Raw genomic sequence first — 9,972 nt, forward strand, 5'->3', positions numbered from 1 at the left:
CCTTAAGGCATAATAAAATGACTTAATTTGTCCGAATCAGTGGGAAAATCAGATACACAACCCCAGGGATCTTTGTATTTTGTTATGACACTGTTTTCCTGGAGAAGACATCTTGCAATGGATGAAGAAAACCACAAAGTGATGATCTGCTATTGTGGTGAGTGAGGGAGGACACCTTAAGATGCTGGGACAGTAAGAATTAATCAGGAGAGAGGAAGAGGGTTGAATTAGGGATGAGAAGTTTTTACTGGAGTTGTATTGGCTGCTTGGATTTTTTTATAAAGCTAAAGTGTTGCTCAGAGGAAGAGTTCACACAGGGATTAGGAAACTCCACATTTCTTTTCATAAATAATTCTGTGGAAATAATGATCTCCTGAAGATGTAAAATTGCAAGGCAGTAAAAACTGGTAAAGCACTGGGTACTCATTCATTACTTTTTCATTTACTGGACCTTGTATCCTCAGTGTTTCTTTTTGTTTAGACCTTTGAAAAAAAAATTTTCTCATGCTCTTTTCTGCTAATTCATGTCATTGTCCTTCTTGAAGAGAAGCTGAAATGATTGGCATGCAGTTTGGTTAAGGATCAAGTGGATAGATTCCATTTTTAGGATACTTCTCAGTATTGAGGTCCATAGGAAAAAAAATATTAATTTTTATTTTATTAGCAAGCAGGGGACTTCTTTACCAGTTCATACTTGTGAAAGGTCAGTGTGTCTTTCTGGGCAGCAGACCTGACAAAAGAAAGAAGTAGCAGGTGCGAGTCAGTCTCCAGCATTGACCAACTTTATTTTGATGTTCTCCGTGCAGTTGTGATGCCAGTGTTTGTTTCTATAGCAACAAACAGAGAAAGTGATGGTGGGGGAATAATTAAAGGGAACGCCATTGAAATTGTCACTTAAAATTATTTCATTGTTTGGTAGCACGTGCTGTCTGTGTAGGGCAATAATGTGGTTTTATGGGATACTGGTGTTCCTCAGTAAAGGCAGAAACGGCTGCAAAAGCTGTCCTGAAATCACCACGCAGGTAACACTGACTCCTAGAGCATCCTACATTTCCAAAAAAGCCACAGCTGCTGTGAAATTCACCCAGCATGTGGAGTTCAGTACATTCATTGAGCAACAAGATTATTTTGTTTATTTATTTTGGTTCAGGATGCTGTTGTAAATAGAGGGAAGCTGTGGCCAATTTCCCTTTGCTCTTCCATCAGGTTGCGCAGCGCTCCGGTTACCATTCGGTTCGTGACGAACACAACAAAGGAGTGCAAGAGGGACCTGCTGGAGAGGCTGACAAAGCTGGGATTTGACATTGCAGAAAATGAGATCTTCACGTCTCTGACTGCAGCCAGAAATCTGCTGGAGCAAAAGCAGGTGCGGCCTCTTCTCCTGGTGGATGATAAGGCTCTGCCTGATTTCACAGGTGAGGTGGTCAGAAAACAGCACGGGAGAAGTTACTAAACAGCTAAGGAAACATAGTGCTCTGTGTTTTGTAGAATTACAATCTCTCCAGAGTCATAAAGGTTCTTTCTTCTTTTTGAATTAACACTAAACAGACTGAAGTCAGAGCTTCTCGAGGAGTAGTGGAAATGGCAGCCAAAACCTTCAAATAGTTGGGAATTTGGGTAAAACTTGGTACTTTTAATGACTTTCCAGTTAAAAAAAAAAAGTAATACTTATCACTAGGATCACTAGGTCATTGAAGGGAGCAGAAGATGATATATTCTAACTTGGACATATCTGGTAGGTGCCTGAAGCTAGGAGAGTTAGTCCTTGACTTAACCACGTTGTTTTTTCAAGAGTAGTGCAGATACCCACGTTTTTAACATAGTAAAAGTTGAAAACTGTATATTGTGCATTCAGTCTAAAGTAATACTTATCACTAGAATCACTAGGTCATTGAAGGGAGCAGAAGATGATATATTCTAACTTGGACATATCTGGTAGGTGCCTGAAGCTAGGAGAGTTAGTCCTTGACTTAACCACGTTGTTTTTTCAAGAGTAGTGCAGATACCCACGTTTTTAACATAGTAAAAGTTGAAAACTGTATATTGTGCATTCAGTCTTTCATTTAAAGCCAAGGCAGCAAAAATGTGGATGGCTTAGCACTGCTCCCTGCCCCTTGCCTTTTGAACTGATATCCTTATGGCTGTGTAATTTAAGTAGGTTCTAATTCTCCTAGGAGCTGGACATTTCCTCTTAAATTTCAGTGCCATAGTCTAGTCAGTAATCTTCAGAAAGATAAGTGTTCGAGAAAAAAGCCTCTGTGGGCTCTGAGAGCAATGAAACCTGATGATCTGTTCTACCTAAGGTCGTATCCAGAGAAATACGCCACCAGCAATATTCTGTATGTGTTCTTTCTTGGGTCAGAAACAGCAGAGACAGCAGCTGTTTCACCGAGAGTAGTTAAATCAGTTTAATCTCTGTGTATTTGAGATCTTTCCATCGGTTTTACAGTAGCTGATGCTAATTTTGTAATAGATGGCAAAGACAGAAGTATCAGCAGAGTATTATTGGTGACATTAATATCTGTAGGTGCCACCCTGCTCTCATTCTGTTCAGAGGTGGCAGTGCCATGTAAAAACAGTCATGCTCCTCGGAGGTGGTGCAGGACAAAGGAGGTGCAAGCTGTTCTCGAGGGGACTAACCCACACACAGAAAAACACCTTCCAGAAGAGTCAAAAACTGATCTAGTGTAACAATTTCTAGGTCAAGCTGCGATACCATCTTTGCTGTCGTAACCAGGCTGATTTGTAGAAAAACTGTCAGGCTTTATACCCCAAGTGGAGTTTTCTGTGACTAGAGGGAATAGAAAGACTGGATGGAATTCAATAGTCTTCCTGCTTTAGAGTCTTACAAAGCAGATAAATATATGTAGAAAGAGATTCTCAGTTAACTGTCGTAGTTCTGAGCCTGGCTGGCAGCGTAACACCACAACAGCCGCTCGCTCACCCTCCTCCCTCCCAGGGATGGGGGAGGAAATTAAAGGGGTGAAGCGAAAAGAGACTCATGGGTTGAAATAAGAACAATTTAATAACTAAACTACAGTAATATTAATAAGAATTATAATAGTAATAGATACAAATATACAAACGAGTGACACACAGTGACATTGCTCACCGCTTGATGACCAAGGCTCAGCCCATTCCTGGCTAACGATCCTGGAGTACGGAGAGTCCCAAAACCGCAATCCCAGAATGGAGAGAAGAGCCCAAGTACCATTTCTAGACATAAAACTAGTCTGTGTGATGTGTCTGTGTCGGAAAATGCTCATTTTTGCTGTAAAGTGATTAACTGCACTTGTTGACTGTGTACTGTCAAGTATGAATAAAATTCTGTTCGCTCAGAGTCATGTTTTGATTTTTCAGGGATGGCCACTGATGACCCCGATGCGGTGGTGGTAGGACTGGCTCCTGAGCACTTTCACTACGAGATGATGAACAGAGCGTTTCGGTAAGTCAGCACCTCGTGGCCTTTGGAGTGGTGACTGTCTTGTACCGGGCTCTGTACCTCTACATAGGTGAGGAAATCCTGCTCATCTGGGGAGAAGAGGGTGGTAGAAATATCACTGCTATGTAGCCACTAACTTTGGTGGATTTGGGATCTTAACTGTGAATTTCAAGAAGTCCAGCCCTGGTTTTCATAACTTTCAGTTTGTAAATTAAATATGGAAGTACAGTCAAGGCTGTCATTGTGGTGAAAAAGTTAGTAATGCTTCAAGAAGAAATACACAAAAACAAGGATGTTGTGAAGTATTCAGGACATGGCTTCTATGTTCAAACCTCAGCCTCAAATTTTATAGGAAAGGAAATCAAGTATTTAGGGAAGATTATTCCTTATCTACCTAGTGCAGGATTTCTAGCAATTTCCTCTAGAAGCATCTTGTGTTCAGGAGTGGCCAACACAAAAAGCTGGAGTATATGAACTATGGATCTGATCCGGTCTGTCTAATTTTAAAAGCTCTTCGTTTTGTGTGTTGATGAAGGGGTAAATCACATAAAATTTATCTGTGACTGCAGAGGAGCCAAGGTGCAATAGTGCACACAGAGGTGCATAGCCACATGTCCTCCTCTCTAGTTCTAGCTCAGCCCAGCACTCTTGATTTTTAACTTGCAAAAAACCTTTAGCTTCAAAGACATGAACGTGAGCTCACACAGTTTTTCACGTTGGAATTTGAAAAAAACTGATCTCGAGCACCTTGATCTGTCTTTCTAACCACTAAATCCAAAGAGGGGTGTATAAGTTACTGCTCATCGGTATCTTATAGAGGCTCCTTGGCGTAGGAAGGCAAAGCTGTCCTTATCTGTGTGCCAGTTGTATGTCGTAAGAACACATATTGACCCAAACCGATTCTCTGGCAGCCTTGTCAGTGTATGTTGCCAACAGCCTTGATTTTAGAGTTTTACAGAGCACTCAGGAGTGGACTCTTAATTTCCTGCATACGCAGGAAAGCCTGACTTGTTTTGGGCTTTTCACCCAGTCCTCTGTTGAGGGTAAACTGTTTTGCTGGTGTCAGTTTTGTTTGGTCTAATGGAAGTGTTAACTGCTGGCTGCATTCTCATCTTCTCGAGCCTTATGCCAGGTCCTTTACTTTATTCCTTGTCCTTTACTGCTCAGATAATGAAGTCACTTGGGATTTGCATTGCTCATAGCAAAACTTTATGGTAAATCTGATTAAATGCAGGTATCTCCAGTGCTGATGCCTGTATCTGAGCTGGTGGTCTGAGCTCCTGAGGGAGAGAGGAGGCGCTTGTACGGCATCATTCATTTTTCCCCTAGTAGTACTTAAAATAGGACAGTTGATCAGTGCCCTAGAAGTGGTTTTTCCTCTCCACTGACTGTGAAGAGCCCAGGCTGGCTAATTACCTGGTAGGCAACTACTCAGTTGATATCCAGCATTAGGTTGGGTAAATCTAACTCAAAATGAGTCCCAAAACGAGATACACAGAGTAAGGCCATTCTCTAGGCACCGTTTAAAATGACTGAGACTAGATTTCTCTTTTTGTATACATGGGATTTTGATGCCACATTTAAAAGAATTCTCTCAGGTGAGATCTTTCCTGCAAACTGCTGGATGGAAGCGGTTGTGGTGCTGCTTGTGAAATTAAATTTTTCTGTATCCTAGAGGCATCCTCCCACCGTGAACGTATCTGGCTGCTCACAGATACACACGCCAGCTCTCTTCTTGTTGAGCTTGCTTTGGAATGCATCGATTCAATAGGAGTGTTTGGTGATAATTAAGTGAAATGAATAATTATCATTTATATACTGCTCAGAGTACCCAGGCAAGCCTGCGGGAAGGAGCAGACATCCTCCGAGGAGTGTACAACTCACCTAAGCCAGCCTCTTTGAGCCCAGCAGAGCTCCAGAAAGGCAGGGAAGGGGCAAAGGAAGGTTTTGTTTTTTTTCTTAAAGCCTTTTTTTTTTTTTTTTGGTAAATCAGACGGAGTTAAATAAATCCTTCTTTCTGACCTCAAGATAATGGCCAACATTTCCCCTCTATCCTCCAGCTTTGCTAGTTACGTTCCTACCTGTTGTGATAAAGACTGGAGTTGCTTCAGTACCTGAAGAAGGTGCTGTAAAATCAGAACAGAAAGCCTTTGGCAGTTGTTACCTCAACTTTTATAGATTCTGGAGGGCTTTTGTTGCAGGGAAACTGAGGCTGGGGAGGGGGAGGACTGCAATAACATTGCTGTGCTTGGTAGTACCTGGAGGATTCCTCTAGCACAGCAGCTATGCAGGCTTCCCTTTGCTGCAGGACAAGTAGCTGCTGCATCTGCTGTAAGGAGAAAAAATGGAAATTAGGTCCAAATTCTGTGAAAGCAAGCCTCCAATATCAAGGAGCCTGAATCCAGTTTGGTTTCTAAAAGGCTCAGTAATAGCACCGTTAACTGGGGAATTCGGTGGGACATGAATGCGCCCAGTGTGCTTTTTTTATGTGACCTGTTACTGTAATTCCTCCAATGTTAAAATATAAAGTTAAGGTTAAATGATTTATCCTGTACCTGGGACTCGCCTGAACACCCATCTCTGCTGGAAACAACACGTTTTGTTGTTGTAGGTGATACCAACAGCCCCAAGAGCTGCTGGGCTGCACATTTCTTGGCAGCAGCAGCCTGAAAATCAACTGCTGCATTCTCAGTCCAGGCAAGGAGGTTAAGACTGTGGCCGTAAAGTTGCTACTACCTGCGGTTGATGTATTTTAAACTATTTTGCATGGGGAAATCAGATGGATTTTGTCATCAACTTGAATGGAACCAGTTGAGGCCTTCAGCTGTAAATATAATTTCTTTATTATAATTTTTGTGCTTCCTTCATTCATTCTTTAGGTTGATTTTGGATGGTGCTCCTCTTATAGCTATACATAAAGCCAGATATTTCAAGAAAAAAGATGGCTTGGCTCTGGGACCTGGACCTTTTGTAACTGGGCTGGAATACGCGACGGACACCAAAGCGACAGTGGTGGGGAAACCAGAAAAAACTTTCTTCCTGGAAGCTTTGCGAGGGACTGATTGTGCCCCAGAGGAGGCCGTCATGATCGGTGATGTACGTGGGGACCGATAAACTTCCTGTTAGCTCATTTCTGCTGTGTTGTGCCTCCAAAATGCCATGAACTGGTCTTTCTAAAAGCTCTGTGATTGAATGAGGGGTGAAAACTGACCTGTCAAAAGCTGCAGGATTTAATGGGGTTGGTTCTCTTACTCCAGTGGGTTTGATCAGGCAAAAAGCACATAGTAAAAATATTTCTGTGACAGTTTTTCTAATAGGTAGCTACGGGGTTTGACTCAGTGTAGCTGCTTTCAGGTGGCTGGTTAGTGATGTGCAAAGCAGAGAATGTCATTAAAACCTTGTTAATAAATTGTGTCTGTGACCACTAACCAACTGATCTTCCTGTTCTGTCCCAGGACTGCAGGGATGATGTTGGTGGCGCCCAGAACGCAGGCATGCGTGGGATTTTGGTGAGGACCGGTAAGTACTCGATGGATCCGTTATTTCAGGATGATATGAAGCAGCAGATGGGGGCTGCTGATCTTGTAGGTTGGATTTTTTTTTTCACTAATGAATCTAAAATTCTAAGCACTAGTCAAAGAAGAGAGAGAACTGTTACTGTGACATCTTAGATTGCCAAAATCAGTCACAGCAATGTAACTGCCGATCATTCGGGAACTCTGGTGACACTTCCTAGTAATTACACTGGTAATTATAAAAGTCATTTTCCTTCAGACAAAAGTGGAACCTTAAGGGACTTGACAATTATTATCAATGCTATTGATGGTCCATTTTGTTGAAAATGAAAGCAAACAATCCAGCTCTTCCTCATAAAAGCCAGAAGGGAAGATGAGAACATTATTATTTCAAGAATATCTGAATAGTCAGTGAAAGAATAGTGCCAACACAGTAGAGTGCATAAGTAACACTAATTTTGAGCCAGAGCTGTCCCTGGAGGTATCTTAAGTAAGGCTTAGTGTTTGTTTAGGGAAGATTTGTCAGATGTCTGTTGCAGGAGAACCTCAGATGGGCATTCCTCCTGCCACGTCTGGTTGTTACTGATCTGAGGCAGCTGTAATTTTCAGGGGGAAAAAAAAAGAAAAGAGTAAAAGTGTGTGTTTGTTAATCTGTTACAGGTAAATATCGACCAGCAGATGAAGACAAAATCAATCCGGCTCCTTACTTAACCTGTGAGAATTTCCCAGAGGCAGTGGAACATATCCTAGAGCATCTGCTATGAGAAAGGGAAGTTTGAAGAGACAAATGTTTCACATCATTTCCTTTAGTCTTGCTTCAAATATTAAGGTCACAGGATCAATGTATGTGTTACATCAGAAACAGAGCCGTCAGCTCCTTCCACTTGAGTTGGGAAAGAGCAAAGGATGGGTGCGGGCCCCAGCAGTCACGGCAAAGCCTCTTTCCTGTATTAGTTTCATGAGGCTGTGGTGAGGGACCTTGGATGCCCAAAAGGTGAGACAGAAAGTCTACAACCAACACAGCTGCTTTCCTGAATAATGTAGGGAGTATGGCAGAGAGTTCTGTTTATTTTCAGTTTTCAAGAAATAACTGATAAAAAAACCTGTCTGGAAAGTTTCATGTTCTTCTGCTGAATAAGCTAAACTGAAAAAAAACCCACTGGAAATACTCAAAAAAAATAAACCTCAGAGACTACCAGAGCCTTACTCGGCCTGTAGTGATTTCACTGAGTATGCCTCTGCTCTGCTCTAATTTAAAGGTAGAGATTACGCACATTTAGAAGTTATTTTTAAATTAAAATATCACCACTTTTTAATAATAACTACTGCTGCTATCTTTCCTCTCATTAGAACAGATCTTATTTTTTTGTTTTTCAAATTTTACATAAAATTAAAACTGTCAGCGTTTTACAGATGTTTTAATTAGATGCTGTTATTAAAAAGAATGGTACAGAAACAAAAATCTGGTATTAAATGCCTTAGAGACTGAATTTTTAAAATTAGTCTTCAGCAGGGTCCTCTTAATGCTACATTTGCAAAATTTCACTAGTGTTGGGTTTTTTTTCTTTCTTTTTAATGTTATAGGAAAAATCCTTCACAAGCCGTGGGGACAGATTCCAGTTTTTACACAGTTGGTTAGCAGAGCTGTAAAATGAAATTTAATTCTGTAGGAAGCAGTGCTTTTCCTGTGTGTTAAATCCCCCAACTTTGTAATGATGGTAAATAGCTTTTCTGGTCCATTTACAAACTGTAATAATCCAAGTCCTTTACAGTTGTTTTACAGTGCTCCTGAGTGTTAAATTATTAGATTGTAATTATACATTGCTGGAGAATTAACCTTATTGAAAATACAGTTTTGTGTTAATGAGCCATGCTTGTTCTTGTTAAGAAAAATCATCGTGATGAATGAATGGGAAGCTTTCCTTACACAAAATATTGTCTATCTGCAGTCTCACTTGGTGGGTCGTTACCTACGTTCAGGTTTAATCACTGTCTGAGAACGTGTGGACAGAGCAGACTTTGTACTAGAACTACAAGAAACTGTAAACCCCCCAGGAGCAAAAGCTGTCTTTAGATACTGGTTGTGTGCCCTCATAAATTGTAATTTACAGTTTTGAATAAATTCACACACCTGGTGTTCATGGCAACAATTCTGAACCTGTGTTGGTTTCTGCTTGGAGTACAGCAGGGAGGTGTTTGGCCCATAGTCAGAGTCAGGTTCAGGGGGTGAGAGATCTAGAAAAAAAATCCCGTGAAGATATTTCACATAAAGACTTCTGACAATGTTACTGATGCTGGAAAAAAAAGAGACTCTTGGTGCTTCAGAGGTCCTGGGGCATGCTGGAAAGCATGCAAGAAAACTTGGAAGAGCAGCTGCACACAAGCCCATGCAAGGAAAACTGCAAAAAAATATATATATCATGGTCCTGCCAAGCACGAGGGAGGGGAAGAGAGCGGCAGCAATGAGACCCAAGAGCTTGAAAAAATGACTTAGAATTTCTAATTAAAAAATTGCAGGACACGGGGCAGTCCTGACTGCTTACCTGACCGTGTTTATAAGCAGAAAAGTCTCCAGCTTGACTAGTATTTACCACAGCGTTGCAACGACTCGCTGTTTGCATTTTATGGCTGGCTGCGAATCAGTGGGTAACCACAAATCCACTTTCCAGTTAGATGAGCCCAAATCTGCTGGTTTTTCTGCAGTGTCTCCAAGTTCCTCTAATTCCTTGCCTTTCCACCTTGGAAATACCCCAAACCAACTGGAAAGTAACACATTTGGCACATCAAGGCTTTGATCTCAGCTGAAGATGACGACAAATTAAGCAAATTTACTGCTAAGGTCCTGAATTTCACTGCAAGCAGTGACTTACAGTTTCATTAAAAAAAATTTTAATTAAAAAAATTTTGCAGGTCTGTGCTGCTAAAGCTACACTGATGGTGATGCTCTAGCGAGTCTCAGAAAGGGAGAATTACACTAACCATTAACTGGTCTTAACGAGCTTTCTGTTCTGTTCT

General features: G+C 41.3%; 1 protein-coding gene across 1 annotated transcript in view; it reads left to right on the forward strand.

Moving 5' to 3' along the window:
* The window catches only part of HDHD2 (haloacid dehalogenase-like hydrolase domain containing 2), an 8,817-nt gene extending 825 nt beyond the window's left edge, over positions 1 to 7,992 (forward strand). The window contains exons 2-6 of the mRNA XM_010081261.1: positions 1,207 to 1,415; positions 3,361 to 3,445; positions 6,322 to 6,538; positions 6,898 to 6,961; positions 7,618 to 7,992. Coding sequence (XP_010079563.1) covers positions 1,207 to 1,415; positions 3,361 to 3,445; positions 6,322 to 6,538; positions 6,898 to 6,961; positions 7,618 to 7,721 — 679 coding nt within the window. The 3' untranslated portion in view covers positions 7,722 to 7,992. The remainder of the gene's footprint in view (positions 1 to 1,206; positions 1,416 to 3,360; positions 3,446 to 6,321; positions 6,539 to 6,897; positions 6,962 to 7,617) is intronic.
* The last annotated feature ends 1,980 nt before the right edge of the window (positions 7,993 to 9,972 follow it).

This window comes from Pterocles gutturalis, unplaced genomic scaffold (genome assembly GCF_000699245.1).
Source record: "Pterocles gutturalis isolate BGI_N339 unplaced genomic scaffold, ASM69924v1 scaffold15584, whole genome shotgun sequence".
In the NCBI taxonomy this organism is placed as follows: Eukaryota; Metazoa; Chordata; class Aves; order Pterocliformes; family Pteroclidae; genus Pterocles; species Pterocles gutturalis.